This window comes from Papio anubis, chromosome 9, assembly GCF_008728515.1.
Source record: "Papio anubis isolate 15944 chromosome 9, Panubis1.0, whole genome shotgun sequence".
Taxonomy (NCBI): domain Eukaryota; kingdom Metazoa; phylum Chordata; class Mammalia; order Primates; family Cercopithecidae; genus Papio; species Papio anubis.
In genome coordinates this window covers 103,741,062-103,766,132 of record NC_044984.1, presented here as the reverse complement: position 1 = coordinate 103,766,132, position 25,071 = coordinate 103,741,062, and the positions used below count along the sequence as shown (strand labels likewise).

Below are 25,071 nucleotides of genomic sequence, written 5' to 3'. Positions count from 1 at the left end.
TTAATAAAACACACAATCAAGTGTTTATTAAGTACTTATTTTGCTAAATGCCATGGAGAATCAAAGAAAAGGCTGTGCGCAGCAGAAAAAGTCTTGCATCAGATAAAGTGGGCCTTGGTTCTTTGCAGTACTCATTCTATCTGACATTTAGCCAAGTTACTTATCCTCTCTAGGCCTCAGTTTCCTTATGTGTAAATCGAAGGTAATAACAGTGTCTATGTCCTAGGGTTGCTACAAGGATTAAATGCAACATTTACCCTTCTTGTACCTCAACTTAGTCATCACAACATTGTGATTAGGATTAAATGGCAAAATATTAATAAGGGATATCTGAAAGCATGTAGCAGGTAAGTGAGCTTTACTGTATTGTCCTTAAGAAGCTTGCAATCCAGTTAAGGAAACAAGAATCATATAGGTAGAAAGATGAGAAAGTAAGAGGTTGATGACAACCAAGATCATTTTAAAAAGTAAATGAGTACCCATTATGTGTCAAGTCCTTTATAAGTGATCTCATCTAATAAGGACAGGAATCCTATGAGAAGATCACTCATGATCTCCTCTAGTCCAGTTTAGACCATTAGCATGTGGCAGAGTCAAGACTGTAATAACTAAGAGACAGGATTCAGACTCTTGTCTTACCTCTATATTTCCAAAGCTGAAGCACCATAAATACCAACTGCTGACTGAGCCAAGAGTATTTTCCCTGTACAGTAGGAAAAGCTGGGCCACCAGGTTTAATGACCACCACCATTTGTTCTGGGTAGACAGCGTATCAGACACTGTACAGATATTTAACCAACTTGTCTTTTCAACAGTTCTATCAGGTCTCCATAATCTTTTGTTTTTGTGAGATGGAGTCTCACTTTGTTGCCCAGGCTGGAGTGCAGCTGCGCGAACTCGGCTCACTGCAACCTCCGCCTCCCAGGTTCAAGTGATTCTCCTGCTTCACCCTCCCAAGTAGCTCGGATTACAGGCGCCTGCCACCACGCCCGGCTAATTTTTGTATTTTTAGTAGAGATGGGGCTTCACCACGTTGGCCACGCTGGTCTTGAACTTCTGACTACAGGTGATCCGCCCGCCTCGGCCTCCCAAAGTGCTAGGATTACAGGCGTGAGCCACCGTGGCCAGCCTCAATAATCTAATTTTTATTTAAAGAATAGAAAACAGGACTTAAAGAGACTATTCATACTAACAGCTATTATTTATTGAAAGCTGCCGACTATCTAGGTGGATGCTTTTGAATCTGAATCCATGTATATCCAAAGCAATTATTTATTACTAAGTAAAACAAACAAGATCCAGGGCTCCCCCATTCACAGAATGGCAAAGCAAAGAGAAGCCGAAAATGCAAGGTTGCCTGTGGGGCTAAGCTGGACTCAAATTACGACCAAATTTTTCTATATTCAGAACTAGGTGTCAGGCACAGTACTAAAACATATTTCACACCTTCTGTGAAACCTGCTAATTACTCCATTTACACAGAAGGAAACTGAGGCTCAGAGAGGTGAGGGAACTCACCCAAGGTCACACAGCGAGCGAACAGTATTCGAACTCCAGTTTAGGTGAGTCCTGGGGCCCGGCGTCTTTCCTCGGCATCAACAACCACAGGAACAAATCACCCAGCATTAGTCCGTTTATAAAGGCCTATCGTCCCAAAAGTGAAAAGAGGTGGAAAGGGCCGCGGAGAGAGCCCCTGGAGCACACAAGCCAGATCCCAGCCCTTGTTCCTCCGACCTGACCAGTCAGGGACTCGGCCCTACAGCCACCTCTCTCAAAGTCCCCCGCCCCACCACTCGGAGAACTGACGACCCAGTTGTCACTCGCTACCCGCAGGCCGACCTTTATTCGCTGGAGGTCCCCGCACTCGGGTCGGGGCCGCAGCTGCCACTGTCTCAGCCCAAAACAACCTAGTTCTGCCAGACCCGGGGTAGCACCCCAGGCACAACCGCCATTTTGCCCCGGGGTGTTTGCTTTCAGAACTCCGCCAGGAAGCAAGCATCCAGTTCCGGAAAATGACAGTTCCGCAGAGCTTCTTCGCCCGGGATGGAAAGCTTCCCCACACCTTGTCCTCCCCTCTGGCAGCTGAAATAGTGGTGGCGGGATAAACGCCTTACCCAGCCAAGAGAAGCTGGCACCCATTCCGGCCGGAGAGGTTGGAAAGAAAACTACCCCCTGGGCGCACAACGGACCGTTTAAGACGTTGCTCTCTGCGGGGCGGAAGTGGGGTGGGGACAACGGAAGTTACCGCCCCGGCCCCGCCTCCGCCCCTGGCTGGCGTGAGCTGGGTGTTTCCTGCCTCTCACAGTCCGGGTTTGGAGACTCCTGCGTCCTCCGACTTTTCATGGTAGGGAGGGCGGTGCCCACCGACTGGGGGCTGAAGGCGGCCGAGGGAGCTGGGCAGCAGCAGAGTATAAGAAGAAGGGACCGAGAGGAGGGAGTGCGATGAGGGGCAGTTGCGATAGTGGAGAGGCATTTGGGGGATTGGTTGGGGGAAAGGCCGGGGGTGGGGGAAGGGCTTTGGGTGGAGAATTAGGGGTGGTGGTGGAGTTGGGGGGGGGGGGGGGGAATCCCTGGCAGTTTGGAATCCGGGAAGCACATTTGGGCTTGGGGAGTAGATAACGTGTGTGCGTAAGGAAGAGGTGTCTCCGAGTGAGTCCTGAACGCTGGTTGGAGATGGGAGTTGGGGATTGCGAGGAGAACAAAGAGATGTCAATTGAAAACGGACATTTGGGGTGGAAAATGAGAATTTGGAGGATTATGAAGGAGAATGGGCAGGTTATGAGAAGGTGAGGTAGAATTCCTGGGGGCGGAGCGTTTGGGGTTTTGGAGGTTGTGGCTGGAGTCGCTGGGTTTCCAGGAAGTGGGGAAGGGGCTCCCAGGTACGTCTGAACACACGGGCGAGTGGGGGAAAGAAATCGAGGGAGCCCAGCAGGCGGATGTGCGTTCAGTGCTTGGAATTCTGGGGAGAGATGCCAGGGACCTGAGGTCAGGATACCTGCGCCACGAAGTCCAGTGCCTCAGCTGGCGCCTGGGTACCTATCTGTAACTTCTGTTGAGGCCAGAGGTGACCACACCTAAGGAGCCGGAGGATGTCTCAAGATCTGTCTCTCAGCTGTGGGGTGTGTCTCCTTGGGATCCTCTAGGGTCTGTTCCCTAAATAGCTCATTGTCCCTGGGTAGAGAGGACCAAAGATTGGCCCAGATCTTCTTTCTTCTTGCTTGCTTGTTTGTCACGTCCCTGGAAAGTGCAGTCTTTAGGGAAAATCAGTCCCAGTGACGCTGCTGAAGAAAAATCAGTTATCCTGTGTTTGACTTTGACTTGTCTGTTCCATTTTGTGCAAAATAATGACCAGCGGAGTGGAAGAAGGCAGCATAAACCAGTGGTTCTCAAACTCTGGTCCCACCAGTAGCAACACCTGGTAACTTATTCAAAATGGCTGAATTTTCAAGCCCTATCACAGACTACTGAATCAGACATTCTTGGGGTGGAGCCCATCTATCTGTTTTAACAAGCCTTGAAAAGGGATTAGACTAATGATTTCTTGATTTGGACTGTGTAATGAAAGGGGGCATAGGAGTTGGGAGTCAGAGGGCTCTTATAGGTGTGATTCCTAGTTTTCTCCCCTAAAAAGTGGGGTTGATGATAAACGTCTTTCTCACTAGACCATTGAGAGAAATAGGCCAATAATTTGTGTATTAAACAGGAAGAGAAAGCCATTCGGTGGGACAGTTGAAATTGGCGGTAGCTGTTTTATAAGCAAATTTTGGATGTAAAATGCTGCAGTTATGTGACTGATGTGACTTAGTTTAGTTGAAATGTAACAGCAGACTTTTCTGAGTTGTAGAAATGCCCTCAGTTTGAGAAGATTTTATAACTAGCCTCAATACAGTGTTTCTTAAACTTCTTCGCTGTAGGAATCCCCTGAGGTGATGCTTTGCCTCACATCCCTGGCAATTCTTAGATAAAGCTGGTTAAACACCTTAGCTAGATGGCAGTGAGCCCTGGTCCCATATCAGAATCCCCCAAAGAGCTTTTTGAACACTAGTGACTAATCAGCCACCCCTCCGCATCTCTAAGATACTGATTAATTGATCTGGGGTGTAGCCCAGGCAAGCACCGGTGTGTGTGAGTTTGTTTTTGTTTTTTTGAGACAGGGTCTTGCTCTGTCGCCCAGACTGGAGAGTGCACTGGTGTGATTGATCTTGGCTCACTAAAGCCTCACCCTCCCTGCCTCAAGCAATCCTCCCACCGCAGTCTCTCGAGTTGCTGGGACTACAGGTGTGTGCCACCATGGCTGGTTAATTTTGTGTGTGTGTGTGTGTAGATTAGGTCTTATGTTGCTCAGGCTGGTCTCAAATTCCTGGGCTGAAGCAATCCTCCTGCCTTGGCCTCCCAAAATGCTGGGATTATAAGCGTGAGCCACTGTGCCTGGCCTAGCATCATGTTTTTTAAGTACACCCAGGTGATTCTAGTAGCCAGGGTTGGGAACCACTGGTCCCATAGTTTTAGAGGCCCAAAGGAAACTACACAAAGGACTAGGTGCCAAATACTTTAACATTCATTCTCTGAGGGTTTTGAAGATTATGACTTTAACACTCCATTTTACAAGTTAGAAAACTGAAACTTGGGTTAAATTGCTTGAATTTCACAAAGGAAATGGTGGAACTGGGTTGCAATCCAGGCTTGCCAAGACTATCCAGTTTTCCTTAACACACACACGTGCACAAGAACAAAGCACAAAGAAGCGTATAGAAAACATGGGGTCAGGGATTTGGTGCCTTTTTTCCTACTGTACTTGCCTGAGCCTCCTTTCCAGTGGATGATTTTCCCCCTTCAGCTGATTTTTGTATTTTCAGCATGCATACAATTGCTTCTTGCCTGTGGCTCTGAAGTTGTGAAGTGGGGGCTGGCTTTGGTTTATGGTGTTTTGGTTTGTTTTTATGTGTCAGGTCAGGAATTCACTGGGCCAAGACCATGGAGTTAATGGTAGCTTAAATAAGGGGTACAGTGCTTTTTAGAACAGTGGGCTGTAATCTTGGTGGGCTTTAAAATCTCCTGGGGGAGTTTTAAAAATTCTGTCGCCTACACATCCCAGACCAATTACATGAGAATTTTCTTGGTAGGACCTAGGTGTCAGGAGTTTTGAGCTCCTAGGTGATTTTGATTGTCACCAACTGGAGAGCCACTATTTAGAATCAGCAATATTATATTCAGGGGTGATGGAGAGAAGGGAGACTGACCATTTAACTGGAATAAACTTCTGATTGAATCAGATCCGTAGCCAGTATCTCAAGTATTCATTGCCTCTCTGTTTAACGTAACCAATTTTGCTGTCTCCTGCCTCACCTCCCCAACTTCATTAGTAATGAAATCAAACCTTTGAAACAAGTCAAAAAGCAGGATACTGGCCAGGTGCGGTGGCTTATGCCTGTAATCCCAGCACTTTGGGAGGCTGAGGCAGGTGGATCACTTGAGGTCAGGAATTCGAGACCAGACTGACCAATATGGAGAAATCCCATCTCTACTAAAAATACAAAAAGTTAGCCAGGCGCAGTGGCTCGTGTCTATAATCCCAGCACTTTGGGAGGCCGAGGCAGGAGGATCACCTGAGGTCAGGAGTTCAAGACCAGCCTGACCAACATGGTGAAACCCCATCTCTACTAAAAATACAAAATTAGCTAGACGTGGTAGCGCATGCCTATAATCCCAGCTACTCGGGAGGCTGACACGGGAGAATCGCTTGAACCTGGGAGGCAGAAGTTGCGGTGAGCAGAGATCGTGCCATTGCACTCCAGCTTGGGCAACAAGAGCAAAACTCCCCCCTCCCCCCAAAAAAAAGCAGGATTCCAGTAGCAACAGCGGGGAGAGTCCTCCCTAGAGAGATTTGCTGTGGGGGTTTCTGGTCCACTGCCTCCTGTCCTCAGTTCACTGTAACTTGGGCTCAAGGACATGAATGCTGCCAAAACTTTTCCCCCAAGGGCCTTGCCTACTATTAGGCTGACTGACCTTTGGGAGGGGGTGGGCTCTGGAAAGGTTCAGAGCTTTTGTTGTCTAATCTGGAGCCTCATTCTAGATCAGGATGGCTCCTGCCTTTATCCTTTAGTCATGCCGTCTGCCATTAGAGCTGGATGCGGTTTCCAAAGAGGAGAAGATAGTTTGAGACTTCGGGAGCATTCTCAAATTACCATAATTTGAGTGTTTCCTATCCGAGTGTTTACTCAGAGCCAGGGAGCCCTGTGAGGGAGGTGAGGCTGTTGGCCCTGGACACAGCTACTAAGTGGCAGGGCTGGGGCCTTACACGCAGGTGTGACTCCAAACCCTTCGCCACACTTTACCTCACAACTATTTTCAGGGCTTTTTGTACTTTTTAAAGACGGGAGGTGAGGCTGACCTTTCTCAGCTTATATATCATAGCTGTCAATCTACTAGGTGTGATGGCCTCTGGGCCAGCCACCACTTGCCCATGTCCTTCACTGGCCCCATCACTGACTCAACTCCTAGCTTGAGAGTGACTGACCCTGTTGGGGCTGTGGCATCCAAATCCACAAAATGGAAATAACTGTAGCTGTCTTCCAGCATTGTTTGGATTTGTAAAAGGCATGTGGTGGTAGAAATTAAGTGGTCAAGGGACATCCAGGGGCTTTCTCGAGCCATGGAAATGTTCCAAGACAGCTTGATTGGCGTGGGGGCTACACAGGTGCAAGTATTGACCAAAACACATCAAACCGTACACTTAAAATATACTTTATTATGTGCAAATTATCTTTAAAAAGGTATTGGAAAGCCAAAAAAGGTACAGTCATGCACTACATAATGACAGTTTGGTTAGTGACAGACTGCATATATAACAATCCCTTAAGATTAAATGGAACTGGAAAATTCCTATAACCTAGTGATACTCTAGCTGTCATTTCAGTTGTAGCACAACATATTATGTGTTTGTGGTGATGCTGGTGTAAACAGAATTACTTCGCTGCCAGTTGTATAAAAGTCTAGCACATACAATTATGTACAGTACATAATAGTTGATAATAGTAGTAAACTTGATATATCATTGGTTAATGTATTTACTATTAATGGTTATTTTAGAATATACTCCTATACTCCTTCTAATTGCTTTTTTTTTTTTTTTTTAAGTGAAAACTGTAAAACAGCCTCAGGCAGGTGCTTCTAGAGGTATTCCAGAAGAAGGGATTGTTATGGGAGATGACAGTTCCATGCCTGTCACTGTCCCTGAAGACCTTCTAGTGAGACAGGATGTGGAGGATAGTGATACTGACAATCCTGACCCTGTGTAGGCTAGGCTCATATGTGTGTATTTTGTAGTTTTGAACAAAAAAGTTTAAAAATTAAAAAAAATAGTATAGAGTAAGTATATAAAGTATTTTTGTAAAGCTGTACAAATATGTGTTTTAAGCTGTTATTACAAAAGGATCCAAAAGTTAAAAAAAATTAAAAAGTTTTTGAAGTAAAAAATTATAGTAGGCAAGGTTAACTTATTATCAAAAGAAAAAAAAAATTAAATAAATGTAGTGTGGCCTCCCTGTGCAGTGTTGATAAAGCTACAGTAGTGTGCAGTAATGTCCTAGGCCTTCACATTCACTCACTGTTTGCTCACCCAGAGCAATTTTCAGGCCTACACACTCCATTCATGATAAGTGTCCTATACAAGTATGGCATTAGAAAAAAATCCTTCATATCTCATGTTTACTGTACTTTGACTTTACATGAAGTATACTTTATGTACTTTTTTGTCTGTTTCATGATAGGCAACTTCCAAAATGCTAGATCGTTTGCATTTTGGGGTAAATTTCCTTAACACATACCCTCACCCATGACCATAAGCCTTTTTTCCCCCCCTTTTGAGGTCTTCACAGTTTTTGGAAACTATTTCCATAAGCTACTCCTGTCATCCCATGGACAAAGGATGTTTCCAAGGGAGGCAGCTGGTCATAACTGTTAGTGTGAGGTCTCTGGGGGCTGATTTCAGAGGACAGCTACAAGGGAGGGTGGCTGCTTCCTCTGGACCGCTTTTGTGTGTGGCATCGGGCAGCAAGACCCCAGGTGAGCTAAGCCTGAGCTTTTGCAAACGTACTTTCTTGTGACTTTTCTTGATGAAAAAGAAACTGTTTCTTTCCAGGAGGCTGTTCTTTCTCTGTTTCACTCTGCAAGGCCCTGACCTGGCAGGTGATATCCAGGCCACTGTTCGGTGCCATGGAGGTGGGGAGAGTTGGCCAGAAGAGTTGGATAACCTTGAATTGAATATCGTCTGTGACTGTTGCGTTGCCTCTGCTGTTGCAGGCTGCCACCCTTTACTCCCCGTCCCGTTTACAGAAATAATGCTTGTGTTTTACCAGTTATAATCGTAGTACCCATTCATATAATCTGGAAAAGCTAGACAATTCTTTTTCAGTTTCAGGGAATAGTTCAAAAAAGTTACGTGCTGTCAGTGCCCTGCAGCCAATAACCACGAGGAGCATACCTGTGGTCAAGCAAAGCTGGGTTTATTTCCTTGTTGCATTGGGGGAGAACTGTGGGACATCTCAGAGAAGGTCTGGGCTTGTGTTGGGTCATTTGAGAGAGAGAGTTCAGAGAAGTGGGGCTTTGCTCTGTGTTGGATGCTGCTGGGAAGCAGGGCTAATTCTGTGATTGGGTCTCAGTGATTCCTGACTTGAAAGCAGGAAGAATGGAAAGAGGCTAAACCTCTCATTGGTAAAGCAGTGGCTGTAACTCGTATTAGCCAGGATAGGGGATCTTTGGTCATTTTTGTATTTTGGATAATGTTTCTGTTTTTGTCTATGTTCAGACATGATTGAATGGTCCTGTTTTTGTCTTGTCGCAAGGTCACAGAGTGGCCTTGTCTGATGGTGATGTGCTGTGAGAAACTGTTGATGTTCAATGGGAATGGTCAGGCCAGCCGTGGGGGCCTACCCCAGATTCAGCAAAGATTCTGCCCACCCTTGCACATCTCCAGCTCTACAATTTTACCTGTTCATTTCAGACATGTTTTCTCTGAGTTCACATGTGCCGGATACCAGTCTCATTTTCCAGGCCTGCATAAATCAGCCACTGTATCCATTTCTTTGAGATGTGCCAGAGAGTCGGCCATGCTATCAGGGAGATTGTAGTGGGATCTTGCTCTTTTGTGCCGCACTAGTCTAGGAAGTCTAATTTTGCAATAACTGGGTTCCAAAAGTTTCCATGTCTGTTGTTTAGTCCTCAGAAACACCTTCTCCCCACAGGAAGTGATAGGAGTGTGAGCTGGAATCCCATTCAACTTCATAAAAGCTTATTTCATCTGTGATGCAGCTGAAAGATGACACTTAGCTATTCGGTGATACATGGCAATAATTAAATGTAAAGAGACCTGGGCAGTGCTTTAGGCTGCTTTAGGGTGCAGCCAGGGTGTTCATGTATACAGGTGCTAGGCAGAAAGGAGGTACTTACAACATAAGAGTTAGTGGCACACTTATGCCTGCAGGGTCGGCAGGCAAGGTCAGTGTATGAGGCTATCTGGGTGGGTTTTGGGACAAACTCGGGAATTCATGGCCCTCTCTAGGGGGCATCCAATACCCCAGCTCCCACCAGTTGTTTCCCTGCTAGCCCAGTTGGCCTCTGATTTTAAGAGAAGCCAGAAGTCCAGATTTTTCTGTGAGCGCTCCTTAGTTGTCCACATTAGAAGCAAACTTTTAAATGCTGTGTATGCGTGGCCCAAGCAAAACACATCTGGAGGCCAGATTGAATCCGCAGGCTGAAAGCAGTCAACCAGGCCTGATGTCATGACCCTGTGTCCTCTCTACTGGCAGGAAGAGATGTCAGGAGAAAGTGTGGTGAGCTCAGCGGTGCCAGCGGCTGCTACCCGCACCACTTCCTTCAAGGGCACGAGCCCCAGCTCCAAATACGTGAAGCTGAATGTGGGTGGAGCCCTCTACTATACCACCATGCAGACACTGACCAAGCAGGACACCATGCTGAAGGCCATGTTCAGCGGGCGCATGGAAGTGCTCACCGACAGTGAAGGTAAGCTCACCTGCCACGTGCCTGCCCCTGGCCGTGCGTTATGTGGTCCAGGAGAGCTTCCCTGAGGAAGTGACATTTAAGTTGAGACCTGAAGATGTGTAGGAGGCAGCTGGTCAGGGACTCCCACCATTTTGACTTCGTTGATGATTTGCTGTGTTACTTTGAGAAAGTCACTTCCTCACCCAGGCCTTAGCTTGCTTGTCTCTGCCATGCTTCTATGACTTCAGAGTGAAACTCAAGCCTGGGGGAGAGAGAGGTGTCTTCCCTGGACCCTTGTCCTCCCAAGATGGGGTCTTGACAAAGACTCACTGACCTGGGTTTGAGCCCCAGCTCCCCAGTTAGTATCTGGTGATCCTAGCCAAGTGGCAGAACCTTTTGGTCTCATTTTCTTCCTCTGGTGAAATGGGCATGACAGTACCTGCCCCATGGGGCCATTGGCACATAGTAAGTGTTCATCCATATATAGTCAATGCATGTGGGTATATGTGTATGTGTATGTATATACATAAATAGATACACGCACACACGTTTTTCTTGTGGAAAGTCGTGTTAGTAAAAGGCAAAGAATCGGCTGGGCATGGTGGCTCACACCTGTAATCCTAGAACTTTGGGAGGCCGAGGTGGGCAGATCACGAGGTCAGGAGATCAAGACCATCCTGGCTAACATGCTGAAACTCCATCTTTACTAAAAATAAAAGAATTAGCCGGGCGTGGTGGTGGACACCTGTAGTCCCAGCTACTTGGGAGGCTGAGGCAGGAGAATGGTGTGAACCCAGGAGGCGGAGCTTTCAGTGAGCTGAGGTCACACCACTGCGCTCCAGCCTGGGCAACAGAGCAAGACTTCATCTCAAAAAAAAGAAAAAGGCAATGCATCATTTAGAGGGGTCTTTCATAACTACTTCCTACCCACCTGGAACCATCAAAGAGCCCCTGGCAACGGGGCTCCATCCTTACCTGGCTGGGTTTACCGGCAGGTCACATGAGGTTTAAAAATAGCTCCATCCTTCATTCCTTGGCCTGAGATTGCTTAAGGCCAGGCCAGGGTACAGCCTGGCTTGACCTTGACCCTGCTTTCCTGTTTCTGAGATTGGCCTTCTATGCTGCTGCCCCACCTTTCCAGGGACATTGACTTGGGAGGGTGAGTGAGTTTTCACATAAGTGGGTGGGACTAGGGAACCCAAGCCTGGTGTCCCCCAGTTCATTCTCCAATCCTAAGAGAGCCGAAGCTTGGGCTGCCCACTGGTGAGGGCATTTCTTTCTGTGTCCTGGGGAAGACCAGGGTGTGGGGCTGGAGGTTCTGCTTCCCGTGAACTCTGGTTTCTGTTCAGGCAGCAGTGAACTGAGGTTGGAGCCCCAGAGCTGCCATCTCACATTTAGCTTTTTATGAGTGGGAGGATCCCCTTTGCTGTGCCACACCCCACGTGGCCCCAGAGTATCTGTGGAAATCAAGACAATAGCACCCCAGCTGCTGGAGGAAGCAGGCGTTTTCTGAGAACCAGGATTGTTGTGGTTTTTCTTGTACCCTACCCAGTCTCTGGAGGGGCTCCGGAAAGGCTGCTGAGTTGCCTCGAAAGCTGAGTGGACGCCTCTTCTCCTCAAAAGGCCTCGCCTTGGTGGCCTGATGCCATATCAAAAAAGAAACGGACTCCTCAGTCCGCCTGTCCCCAGCTGGACAGAACACGCGAGTGGTAGTGGCAGGACTGCGCGCCTTCTCAGTGCCTGCCATGAGATGTTTTTCGCCTGGTGCTGCCTGGAAAACCCAGGTTCTCGGGGGACACAGTGTCATTTTTGACACTGCAAACTGTGGCTTGTTTCATGTCACTGGAGCTCAGCCCCTGCTTCATATGATTATGAAAAGCTCATGGTATGGCACTTTATGGGGCATTCTTTTTTTTTTTTTTTTTGAGACAGGGTCTTGCTCTGTCACCCAGGCTGAAGTGCAGTAGTGCCATCATAGCTCACTGCAGCCTCCATCTCCTGGGCTCAAGCAATCCTCCCACCTCAGCCTCCTGTGTAACTGGGACTACAGGCATGCACCACCAAACCCAGCTAATTTTTTAGAATTTTTTGTGGAGATAGGGCCTCATTATGTTGTCCAGGCTGGCCTTGAACTCCTGGGCTTAAGCTATCCTCCTACCTCAGCCTCCCAAAGTGTTGGGGTCACAGCCGTGAGCCACCACATGTGGCCAGTGGGTATTGTTTCATTTAATCCTCACCATAACCATTCCAGGGGTGGATACTGTTGTTACCATTCCAAGTGAGGAGTCCCCATCTCAGAGGTGAAATGCTTTTTCAAAAGCTGGTGGGACTAGAAAAGGTGAAGCTGCTGAACCCAGGACTTGCTGGCTCTTACTGCCTGCTGTGCATGGCTAGATGTGGGCCTGGTCCCAGGCCAGATCGTTTGAGTGTGGCATCCTTACAATTTAACTGCTGGCTTTGTGCTAAAGCCCTCTGGTGGGGGCCCTCGTGAAGGCCTGGGATAGTAGGCTGAGTATCTGGCCTTCTAGCCGTTGTCTGTGCCTGGCAGAGCGATCCTGTTGGTCCTTGGAGACAGCAGTGCACAGCCTGACCCATGGCCTGCAGGTTGCCTCAAATGCACCCTTGGGTCTACAAATTGGGATAGACTCCCTGCATCTTGCAGCTCCATCCTGGCCTACAGGCTGGAAGCCTGTCAGTTGCAATGAAGTTTGCTACAAATAGGCAGAAATGCCAACTGCAGCTCAGCCAGGCAGTGAAGCCAGCACTACAGCTTGCTGGTTAAAGGAGAAGGGCTTTGAAGGTTCTGAACAGGGGATGTGTCATGTTGCCTAAGAAAGTGATTGCTTCAGGAGAGGGGACCTGGCATCCAGCATGGGGGAAATAGTCTCCTTTTTGCTCTGGACCCTTCTACCTGTTTGAGTTTTGTACTGTGTGCAGGTAACTCCTAAACCAAGAAGAACTTGGGTGTTGATGTTAGCCAGGCCTGGGTTAAGTCCTGGTTCTGCTGCATGTCACAGTCACACTCAACATTTATGGAGCCCTGTCTACATGTTGTGCTAATTTTGGCCTATTTGCCATTTACTGGTCATATGACATTGGACAAGTGGCTTTTTCTCTGAAGCTCTTTCCTCCTTCCCCAGTTGTGAATGAAAATGCTTTGCAGAGTTGGGGATTGAGTGAGGACATGAGAAAGCACTTGCCACAGGGCCTGAGATGTTGGGAGAACTCAGTAAATGGGAACTGTCAATTATGGCTTTTGTTCTGAGAGTAAATGTTGGGGGGATGAGTGTTGCTGAGGGGCTACAGAGAAGCAGGTCTTAGCAGCATGTCAGGAGAGGCTGCCTGCCTTGTCCTTCAGGGGTGAGCATGCTGCAGTTCCACACTACCCCCATGGGATGGCTTTTCTGAGAAGACGAGGACACTGCGGCAGTGAGCACGCCCTTCCCAGACTCTTCCCGGAAAGGTTCAGTTCCCACAGTGCTAGAATTTTCACCTGACTCGTTGTCAGTGTCGCCATTGGTTCACAGATTTAGGTAGTGCCTTTCACAATGCATCTGTTCAGCATTTGCCTGTAGTGTTTGTTTCATCCCTGGTTGCTTGGCACGATACTTCCCCCCATTGTATGTTTTCTGATGTCTTGCTAATGTATTTTGGAATAAGTGTGTAGCCTAGATTGAAGACTCATTCATTTTGTGATTGCACCTCCCCTAGAAATCAGTCTGATCAATGGGAAAACTGCAGTTCCTGAGGGCTTCCCTGAGATCTCCAGCCCTTCTGCCTTCCATGACGATGCTCTTTTGTAAAATTCCGAAGTTTCTCAGAGCTTTTAAGTTGTGAATAATACAACAAACTCATCTGTGCCACCAGGCTCAGTCCAGGCATAAAGTATGACCTGTACCTGTGGGGCCCCTCTGTACCTTCTCTGTTTGTCCCTCTCCCTTCCAAAGGTAAGCATTTGGGGTCACTAGGTGTATCTCAAGCTTGGCTACAGAGTGAGTCACCTGAGGAGGTCAGTACTGGTGCCTGGGTCCCAGCCAGGGTGTGGCCTGGGCAGTAGGACTTTGAAGAGCTGTCTGGGTGATTCTAGTGTGCAACCAGCGTTGAGAACCACAGGTGTCGATCTTTCCAGGTATCACTCTTACTATAGCTGTGCGTGTCCCTAAACAAGGCGCTATTGGTGTGCTTTTAAACGTGATGTCAATGGTGCTGTACAGTTTGTATCTGTTTTGCTTTTGCCTATGTAGCATTATGCTTGTGAGATCAATCCACAACTAAATAGCTCTCGTTCACACATTTCCTGGTGGTAGAGTGTCCATTCTAGAAGCATACAGCCGCTGCCGGAGCCATATTCTGTTGATGATCATGTAGAGGGTTTGCGGTGTTCACTGCTAGGAATGTGAACATCCTTGAACACTTTCCCCGAGCATGGGAGTTGCTCTGTGTGATGCTGCTCAGCTTTTGCCACATCATGGCACATGTAGACGATCATATTTTCACTTTGGCAGATGCGGGGCTCTGGACTCCCTAGACCCCACCCAGCCATCTCAGGGGCTGTGGCTTTAAGATCTTACCCACGGTTGGGAGCTCAGCCCTAGAGTTTATTCCCGGGAGGGGAATTGGGACAGCACCTTCTACTCCCTTAGATACTGCAGGAGTCCCTTCTGGAGTGGTTATGGCAACTTCTACTCCCTGCAGAAGTCTGGTTTTGCCAACCCTTGGCACTGTCCAACCTTTTAATTATTGCAAATCTGGTGAGTATGATATGGTACCTTGTTTTATTCAGTATTTCCTAATGTCTGGTACATTGAGCATGTTTTTATGCTTATTGGTCTTTTGAGTTTAATCTTTTAACTGCTTGATTGCGTCTTGTTTACACATTTGTGTTTTTCTTATTACTTTGTAGAAGTTCATATTCTGGATCCTATTTCTTTGGGGTCTGCTGCAGACATCTTCTCCCAGTCTGACTTGTCTGAGCTTTTTTAATGGGGCTTTTTGATACCTCAAAGTTTAAATTGCTTTTTTACACTTAGGTCCTTGATCCACCTCAGTGATGCCCACCCAGTGGGTGATTTTTTGGGACATTTAGCAAATGTCCAGAGACAGTTTTGGTTGTCCCATCTTGGGGATGGTGGTCCTCCTGGCATCGAGTGAGTAGAGGCCAGGGATGCAACTAAATACCCTACAATGTACGGGGCGGCCTCTCACAACTAAGAATTATCTGGTTCAAAATGTCAGAGTGCCCAGGTTGGAGATGCTGCCCTAGGGATTCTGATCAGGTATGAGGCAGGTTCCTAGAATCTGAATTTTTCACAAGTACCTTGGGTGGCATTTATGATCAGGGGTGTTTGCAAAGCACAAAAGTATAGAGTATAAATACCTTAGGATGGCGAAGAGGTCAGTGAAGGTTCTCTGGAGGTGGTGGGGGAAGGGAAAGGAGAGGTCAGACATCCAGGGAGAGAGGAAGCACATCGTATGCTCGCGGGGTGGGGAGGAGGGGAGCCTAGTGGCCCAATCCCCCTGACCCCCAGAGCAGCCTTCTCTTCCTTTGGGTCACTGAAAGCAACACCAACTCCGTCCTGGGGGCTGGAACTTGCTGCCTCTGGACGCTGCTGCTCTGCTTCCAGCCATAATCATGAGAGATGAGATTGTCAAAGACCCATAGCTGCTTTTGAGTGCTGTTGGTAGACCCAGCATTGTGCTGTGTGCCTTCTGTACGTTCTTTCATCGTATTTTTATCTCAACCCTGTGAGATCGTTTGTAGAAGAGAAAACTGCTAGACAGAGGTAAAATGAAGCACCAGTGTCATCCAGCAAGAAGGTATCAGAGCTGGGTTTCCAACACTTAACTGCTGTGCTGTGCTGAGGACATCCTGGAGCCCAAGTCCAGTGCCGCCCAGTGTGGTCCCGGTCAGTTCTGCTCTCCAGCCTTGCCTAATGGGTCGTGGGATGACAGGCTGCCCTGAGTTGGCCAGCCTTCCTAAATAGCCCTCGTGCCCCGTGGCAGCAGGAGAGAGACCCCCCACATGCGAGGAGCTGCTTGACTTCCATTTGCCTTTCTACATGCTAGGCATTTGAGCTGACTTTCAAAGGGATCACTTCCTGCTTTGAAAGCAACCACAGTATCTTAAAGTCAAAATGCTGATTGAAACCTCCTGGAGAGTGTGCCTGGCTCCCTTGCCCTTATTTGTCCAAAGTATGATTCCTTCGCCACAAGCATTTCCTGACGGCATTCTTGAGCCGGAGCCCAGTGTCACGGTCTGCCTGTTCGTTTATGGGAACTCTGGGCTGTCACTTGGATAATTGATTTCAGGGCCCTGGGTCTTCCAAGCAGCTGAGTTCTACAGGCATCAAAGGCAGAGCGTGGAAGCTTCCTCCGCTGCGCAGCTGAGTTGAATTCTATTTATCTTTTCAATTCTGGTTAAAGGAGTTTTCCTATGAGTGCCTTACTTTTTCTTTGTGGTCTAGTCCTGCCGCCTCTGCTTGGGAATGGCGCTGAACCTCTCTGAGCCTCTGTTTTATCTGTGGAAAATGCAAGGGAATGAGCTCCCCTCAAAAAAGAACTGGTGGAAAGGTAATACAGTCTTTCGGCTTGTCAGCCTTCTGAGAGAAACATACTTGGTGTAGGCAGCACAGAGGCCTCAAGCTGGTAGACTGCAGGCCCAGTTCACCTGCAGATGTGTTTTGTTTGCCTTGTGGTGGGTTGATGACAGTTTTGTTTTGTTTTAATTAGTTACCATCCTTTAAAAATCAGGGAATTCACAGAAAAATCTGCGTTTCTGGCATTGCATAGAACATCAGAGCTCACAGTTCTTGGGCCCACATTCCTGCCTGGCCACTCTTGGCTGGAGTGGGAAGAGCCTGCCCCTCTTGGGGGCAGGGCAAATGCTGTCCTGTCAGCCCCAGCCTCAGCCCCGCCCAGCTGCACTCATGTATGCTGCTTACTGGCCCCAGAGGCATGTGGGTTGCATAAGATATTAATTCTGTATTTTGTTGTCTCAGATGTAGAAAGAAGTGGGGTGGGATCACATTTGGAAGTCATTATCAGGGTGATGTGATTTACTATGCCTGGGAAGGCCTCTTTCTTCCCTGAAACCAGGAGTTGACTCAGGGCTACACATTTGTATTGCATTTCCCCCAAGTTGGGGTATTCTTCCCACCTACTCAGGAAATTGGAACAGTGTGGAAGTAGGAAGTGGAAGCCGCTGGAGGGCTGAGACCGTTCCTTTAAGAAAAGGCCCAGGAACTTTAGGCTGAGCTGTTTCATCAGGGGAACCTGGAAACGGCCCTATTATCAACTTTCCTGGCAAATGATGCAAAGAATACCAAACTGTGCCCTAAAACCATGAGAGGGCACTTGGCAGGGACTGGACTTGCCGGGTTAAGGGGTAGGGGAAATCAGGCCGACTTATGACTTTGGATTGTGAAAAAGATGCGTTTGCTGCTGTCAATTTTGCTGGCCTCTGCCACTGATCCAAGGCCCAGGATCAGTAGGGCCCAATCTGAGGAGGATGTGGAGCAGGGCACAGTGTTGTTAGGAGTGGAAATGCTGGCCCTTCTCCCAAAGTGGGGAGGAAGGTGGGAGCATAAAGTGACCGATTCCTACTGAAGCCTCCTCACGGCACAGGCATTTTCCACCTGTAATGCAGGGCAGGAGCCATGGGGACACCCCTCGCCTGAGGTCTCCCTGCTTGTCAGAAGGCCTCGACTTCACCCTCTCATCAGTCTGGCTTCTTTTTAGAGGCTCACATTTGCTGTTGGGAGATACTTGGTCTTTGCTCCATTCCTGCCTCCCTTTTTGGTACTTCCTCCTCCTAGGCTCCAGTCCTGTCTTCTCCAAATACTACTCCCAGAGACACTGCATTTCAGTAGAGGGGTTCTGAAAACCCTTAGGATCTCTAGTGGAGGAATGTCGGCTCAGTGACAAGATTAGAAAGGACATTGAGCAGCAGAATAGGGAGTTTTCCTGGCCCCCACCCCCAAGAATGTTTCACAGTGCCTGGATTTGGTCAGCAGTTGGGACCTTTTTCCATATCCAATAAAAGCTGGTTCTGTCTCCCCGTGTTGACCGAGCTGCTTGAGGGTGGGGTCTGTCTTGGTCATTCAGTAGCCACTAAGTGCTTGTTGCAGGAAGTTGTGGAATAGGACTTCCTGTGTTGGTGCTGGTCAGTGTCTGGGGCTCAGCCTTCGGAGCCAAAGGTCACAGTCTGCAAGGGTGAGGCTTGTGCATTCTTAGAAATGGCTCTGTTACGTGACAGTTTGAGGGAAGCTTTGTAGAAAGAGGAAGTAGCTATTTTTTACCCCAGAAGTCTTTCTTCTGTCCTTGGGATGCGGCCATTTGGACCTGTTTTACCCAGGTGTGGTACACGAGCCCCTCTTGGATGTCCTTGTCTAAGGGATATTTGAGGGTACTTCAGAAGTGTACTTTTGGGCCTCAAGAGTTGGGATGTACAACAGAGCCTCAGATCAGGGTTACCTGGGGTTGTGGCCGTGTCAGCAGGGCCTGGAGGCTGTGGGGGCCTCCTCAGCCCTTACTGGACAGGTGGGCAGGTGAGGCTGCCACTCTCCAGGCAGTCCCACTCTCCGCTGGGAGGCAGAGGGAGCTGAGAGACACCCCAGTTCAGCTCAGGGCCTCCCACAAGAGGAGGGCCCATGTAACCAGCCCCTGCCTCCTCCCCCTGCAGGCTGGATCCTCATTGACCGCTGTGGGAAGCACTTCGGTACGATACTCAACTACCTGCGAGACGGGGCGGTGCCTTTACCCGAGAGCCGCCGGGAGATCGAGGAGCTGCTAGCAGAAGCCAAGTACTACCTGGTCCAAGGCCTGGTGGAAGAGTGCCAGGCGGCCCTACAAGTAGGCATCACCCTTTCTTCCCATATGGGCGGAGAGGCACCAAGCCTACCTGCCTTCCTCATTTTCCCTGTCTGCAAAACGGGGGCGGTTTCTGTCTGACTGAGATGTTGTGAGAGTTAATGAGTTTGCCCTGGAGCCCGATTCCTTCAGTCAGTGATCCCTGGGAGGCCTCCCTGGAACAGCAGGCCACCTACTGTCTCAGTCCTTGCAGCCCCCATGCTGTTGGATCTTCTCATGTGTACATCTCAACCCTTCAGCAGCGAACCCCGCTGTGTAAAACTTGGTCAGTGTTCGGGACCAATCTTAGGGTTACTCTAGTCCCAAAAGTCATTGTTGGGAGCTCAGCATAATCTCTACAGACAGACACCCCTCACTCCTTAGCTGGACAGAGCAGGACCATTGGGGTCAGGTCTGGTGACAGTAAAATCCCACAAAACCAAAATTCTTCTGGACATAGCAAACACCCCTTTATTTCAAACAAAGTTACAATGTGGCAGAGCATCAGAAGCGTCCCTTTGGGTTGTCTGGGTTGTCATAGGAATCTGGTCTGTGTGCATGAGGCCCTTGTTTGGGCCTCCCCAACACCACATGTCTGTGTCTGGCCCCGCACCAGACCAGTACCTTTAACGCTGCACACCACCTCTACTCTGAGAGTCTGAACTCACTGTAGATCTAACTGAATGTTGCAGCATTTACTTTTTTATTGTTACTACGCTGTTAAAAGTGATGCACATGCATCTTTCAAGAAGTCAAATAGTGCTGCAAGGTTAACATCAAAAACACCACCATACCCCCTCCTACTCTCCTTCACCCCTGCAGTAACCTCTGTGAATTCTTTCAGCAGTTTTTTCTGTTCACATTTATGTTTCCACATAATTCGCCTGTGCTGCTCTTTATTGAATTCTCAGTTTTTGACATTATCTACTGGCATGACTATAGAAAACTAGAATTTAACTCACGCACTGCCCCTACCTCCACCCCCACCAAGCTTAGGCATACTCTTCCTTCTCCCATTCTCCTGGTACATTTCATCACAGTTCTGGCTAAATTCAGAGTTTACATCATGACGCATAAATATGGCTGACAGTTAAGCCACAGAGTGTACAATGATTATTTTCTTTCTTCTGTAACTGTAAGTTTGCCAGAGTTAGGGATTGCCTCATTGTTTTGTTCGCTTGATTTTCTAAATATATGTTCCTACTTCAGCCCCATGTTCTCAGCGGTCTCATACTGGTGTGTTCAGACACATCAGAGGTTCTGTTTCATCTTTGTCTTGGAGACATGCCCCTGGGTCTTGTTTCTATTAGTCTGAGGTTAGACCTCCAGGACTGACCTCCTAATTCTTTCCTCTTAGTGTCTCTGGCTTTATCCTTTTGTTCTACTTGCTCAGAAGTTTTATTTTTTCACCTTTATATTTTCAACCCTTCTATCAAAATTTTCATTTCTGCTACCGTCTTTCTAACTTCTAAGAGCCTTTTCTTGCTCTCCGAATGCCCTGCTTTCCACAGCGTGCTGGTCTTGAGGCCGTATCTGCTCTCATCTGTCCGATGATACTATTTGTTTTCTTACTTCTCCCTTCATTATCTGACTCCTCCTCTTTTCCTCTCTTTGTTTGGTTTTGCTCTCATGTTTAGGAGGCTTTTCACATGTAATCTGATGATGCTTGGCTGTCTGTTGAAAGAATGAGACTCTGAAAGCTTGTTTGTGCATGTATGGTCCTTGTCCACTGGGCTGCATTGTGATAAGGCAGACTTTTTCAGCGGGACCCCCAGCTATCAGAATCTGTAAGCCATTTTGGGGGACAGATGGTGTTCCTGAAGAGCAATCCTCTACTGTCCTCCTGCTGATGGGTCTAGGCCTGGCCGGCTGCCTTTGGGGATCTGGAAGGGGAAGGAGCTGGGGTTGCTGGTCACTTAGTGTGATGTTCACTTCTCCCCCCGTTTTCAGAATCGCAGCTCAGCCCTGTCCTCTACTGTGCAAACCACTGCAGGAAAGTTGCCCTTTCTTCTGCCTGCGTGGGGCAGAGATGGATTTGGGGATCTTCCCAGTGCTTCCGCCCACTCGTTTCAGCTTTCCCCCTCTCCTTGGTTAACGCTCACCTGTGACCTTTCCAGCCTCAAGTTTTTGACTTTTTTTTTTTTTTCCCTGGTCTGCTGACCTCACTTCTCCCATTCTTTTTCCCTTTATGGGTTTATACTTTTTTTTATTCCTCTGCAGCCATCGTAGTGGGGTTTTAGAAGCTTTTGATTAAATCATGTTTCAGCTGCTACGACGAGGGTTTATTTTTGAGTGGCTTCCTGGGCTGTGGAAAATGGTCGTCATTGTTAATACTTACTCAGCATCCTGGCCTATAATGGTCATAGCCAAAGAGCAGACTTACTGGGAAATCGAACTCCCTGTCTCCCTCATCTAGTTCATTGGTGGTAAGAATCCTCCTCTCTTCCCAGCCATGACTGCCCCATCTCCCCTTGCCAGAGCCTGTCTGTCCAGCAGGTCAGCTTTAAAACTGCAGTGCTAGGCAGGCCTCCTAGGCTGAAAGCATGTTTTGTTCCAGCAGAACAAAGATACTTATGAGCCTTTCTGCAAGGTCCCTGTGATCACCTCATCCAAGGAAGAACAAAAACTTATAGCGACTTCAAATAAGGTATGTTGGAGGCACCCTTGTGGAATTTCTTTTGCTACCAGAAATGATGGAGGTTCTTCTGAATAACTTTTGAAATAAAAACATGTGTAATTGCCTGAGTGAGGCCTGAGAATGGGTTCACAATGGGAAGCTACAGATCATCTTTTGTCCTCTGCTATTGGGTCATGCGGTCCCCCTCTCCAGCCACCAAGCTACGCTTGTCTGCCTCTTCTGCTGCAGCGCAGGGCCCCAGCCCTATGGGAAGCCAGTAGTTCATTGCACCTGCCTGCCAAATAATTCTTCGTCTTCTTCTTTTAAAACAACCCACAGCCGGCCGTGAAGTTGCTGTACAACAGAAGTAACAACAAATACTCATATACCAGGTAAGGCGTCAGCTGGGAAAGAGCTCCATTTACTAGGAAAACCTCCACTCACACCAGCCAGACCCAGCTCCTCTTTGTACCTTCAGATGAGGATGACCCCTCTGTACCTCTCTGCCTGGATAGATAAGTAGACAGATGGATACAGGAGTATAACTCTGAGCTATAATTCACACATATCATAAAAGTCATCTTTCTAGAGTGCACAGTTTTTATTATATTCACAATATGTGGTTTTTAGTATATTCACACGTTGTGAGGCCATCACCACTATCTAATTTTAGAACTTTTTCACTGCCTGAAAAGAAACCCCCTATTCATTAGCAGTCACTCTCCATTTTCCCTCAGCCATTGCCTCCCCAACCCCACAGCCCTAGGTAACCACTAATCTGTTTTCTGTCTTAATGAATTTGCTTGCTCTGGACATTTTTATATGAATGGAATTGCATAATATGTAGCCTTTTATGACCAGATTCCTTCACTCAGCATAGTGAGATTACCTAAGAGGTTTTCAGGGTTTATCCATGTTATAGCATGAATCAATACTTCATTCTTTTTATGGCAGGATAATATTCCACAGTGTGGACCACATTTTCTTTACCCATTCATCAGTTGATGGACATCTGGGTTGTTTGCACTTTTTGGCTATTGTTTTAATACTGTTATGAACATTCATGCAGTCTTCATGTGGACATATGTTTTTCATTTCTCTAGGAGCAGAATTGCTGGGTCATGTGGTAACTCTAGGTTTAATCATTCGAGGACCTGCCAAACTGTTTTCTAAAGTGGCTTCACCATTTTACATTCCCACCAGCAATATATGCAGGTTTCTAGAATGCCATTTGGCCCTTGAAAACATGTGGCTCTAACTCGGGAGCTTGAGGGATGCCGGGAGGATTTAATGAGGTTACTTAAGATCTTTAAAAAGACCTGGGATACAGAGTCTCCCTTGGGCAGTGCCATTCTGCTCCTTGCGGGGCTCGGTGAGGCACTCTCCTCCACCTGGTGCCTCTGCCCAGAGGCTGTCACTCAAGCACGATGGTTAGGAGCACTCAGGCTTAGGGGCCAGGGCTGTCTTTTGGGGGGCCTGTCTGCCATTTGTTAGGTTCAGCCTCGAGCAATTAATTTCTCTGATCCTAACTTTCCTTCTTGAGCAATTGAGATTGGAGTGCATTTGTCATGGGATTCGTGTGAGGTTGAAATGAGATAGTGGAGAAAGTGGGCTCAGTAAGGCCCTGCGTGTAGAAGGGCCCAGCAAATGATGGCATTTTTTACCAGCTTGTGGTCACCGTATCAAATGCTCTTTTGCAGCAATTCTGACGACAATATGTTGAAAAACATTGAACTGTTTGATAAGCTGTCTCTGCGCTTTAACGGAAGGGTCCTATTCATAAAGGATGTCATTGGGGATGAAATCTGCTGCTGGTCCTTTTACGGTCAGGGCCGGAAGATTGCTGAAGTCTGTTGTACCTCCATTGTCTACGCCACTGAGAAGAAACAGACCAAGGTAAGAGCCTCGAGAGGACAGTTTGGAGTGGCTGTTCTGAAACATATACCTGTAGAACTTCCTTTCACTTGAGCACAATACAGAGGGAAACGCTTTTAAAATGCTTTGGTTGGCTTGTGACTGCTCGTCGTTAAAATATTTATCTTTTAGACCCTGCAAAGAGCCAAATGTAGGGTCCATCTGGCATTCCTTAGTTCCCTACCTTGCTGGCTTCCTTCCAAGCACGCTTGACTCCCTGACTGGGCTGGATTCTGGGGATCTCTTTTTATATCATCCTCTCCAAACCAGTAGGCTTGACCTGTCCTTTGACCTCTCCCACCGTGCCATTCCACGAAGCTGGATTGCTCTGCACAGTGCTGCTAGAGATCTGGCCCCCCCTTAACTGAATTTGCCTGCCCTTTTGGGGCTCTGCAATTGTGTTTTCTGTCTTTTTAAACTTTTAATTCACACTATACACTGTCATTTCTTTAACCTATCTAAGGGAAATCTGGCTATCCAGTGACACGCAGCAGGTCTGCTGTGGGCCGACGGTCATGCCTCTTGTCACCCTCGCACAGGAGGCCCAGGAGACTGAGCCTGTAGGTCCCCTACTCACGTTATTACTGTCCCTGCAGCTTTTGGGGGTACACAGCTCTGCATGAGACTAGCTGACCTCGAACAAAAAGCACATGAGAAAAAATCACATCACAAAGTAGAAACCAGAGTCTCTTTTTTAACTTATTATTTAAAATTTAAGCCATACACAGAATTATAGTGTGGTGATCTCCCCTGTGCCATCATGCCACATCAAGGGCCATCAGCTCGGGCACTCTCACTCAGTCTGTATCTGCTCCACGTCCCCAGCACTGACAGGATGAATTGGACAACATATTTTATTCCTAAGCATTCAAAATTATCCTAAAAGAATGATAAGGGCAAAACACTGAGGTTCTTTTTGCTTTCAAAGATCCCAGGGGTGGGGGCGAACCAGAATCATCTGCCTCTCTCTCCACATTGGCAAGACATCATACCCCTTTTCTCCTGTGAACTGTTTCTTTTAGGGCTGTGAATTCTTCCTGTAATTAGACCCCATTCTGTCATGGTTTGATTTTTTAAAATATGCCTGGGCTGCCTCTGCCCTTGGGTATTAAAAGGAGAGTCATCATATTGATTGAGCTTTAAAAGATTAAGACTTCTCATTTTTAGAGCTTAATAAGGAACAAGGGGATTTAGAGAACACGTGATCTGATCCCAGCTGTTTCTAGATTAGCAGACAGGTTCGGGAGCGGCGTGTTCTTGTGTTTGTACAGCTAGGTATTGGCAGAGCCAGGATGGGAAGCCAAGGGCCTCTTTCTTTTCTCTTTTTGTTTAGAGAGAGTGTTGCTCCGTCACCCAGGCTTGCATACAGTGATGCAATCATAGCTCACTGCAACCTTGAGCTCCTGGGCTCAAGTGATCCTCCTGCCTCAGCCTTCTGAGTAGCTGGGTCCACAGGTGCATGCTACCACACCTGGCTCATTTTATATATTTTTGTAGGGACTGGGTTTCACTATGTTGCCCAGGCTGGTCTCGACCTCCTGGCCTCAAGTGATCCCCCCACCTTGGCCTCCCAAAGTGTTGGGATTACAGGCATGAGCTACTGCGCCCAGCCCGTGTCACTTGACTCTCCTCTCTCATCTCCAGTCTGTTATTGAGCCCCACTGGGAAGTTGTGTTTTTGTTTGGGGCTGTTGG

The 25,071-nt window shown here is 47.8% G+C and overlaps 2 protein-coding genes across 16 annotated transcripts in view; one reads left to right on the top strand and one right to left on the bottom strand.

Moving 5' to 3' along the window:
• Window positions 1–2,188, bottom strand: part of UBE3B (ubiquitin protein ligase E3B) — a 59,553-nt gene extending 57,365 nt beyond the window's left edge. For 5 of the 9 annotated variants that reach the window (XM_003907127.3, XM_031650732.1, XM_009181657.3 and 2 more), the window contains exon 1: window positions 1,519–1,975. The gene's annotated coding sequence lies outside the window, so the exon portion shown is untranslated. Of the gene's footprint in view, window positions 1–1,518; window positions 1,976–2,114 lie in introns of those variants that run through there. The other 4 variants (XM_003907126.3, XM_009181658.3, XM_009181656.4 and 1 more) reach the window with 3 other exon arrangements.
• Window positions 2,189–2,235: 47 nt separating this feature from the next.
• Window positions 2,236–25,071, top strand: part of KCTD10 (potassium channel tetramerization domain containing 10) — a 32,035-nt gene continuing 9,199 nt past the window's right edge. For 2 of the 7 annotated variants that reach the window (XM_017946186.3, XM_009181662.4), the window contains exons 1-6: window positions 2,589–3,119; window positions 9,807–10,020; window positions 18,680–18,849; window positions 21,404–21,493; window positions 21,803–21,855; window positions 23,164–23,359. In XM_017946186.3, coding sequence (XP_017801675.1) covers window positions 3,090–3,119; window positions 9,807–10,020; window positions 18,680–18,849; window positions 21,404–21,493; window positions 21,803–21,855; window positions 23,164–23,359 — 753 coding nt within the window. In that variant the 5' untranslated portion in view covers window positions 2,589–3,089. Of the gene's footprint in view, window positions 2,345–2,582; window positions 3,120–4,242; window positions 4,279–9,806; window positions 10,021–18,679; window positions 18,850–21,403; window positions 21,494–21,802; window positions 21,856–23,163; window positions 23,360–25,071 lie in introns of those variants that run through there. The other 5 variants (XM_003907129.5, XM_009181665.4, XM_021922889.2 and 2 more) reach the window with 5 other exon arrangements.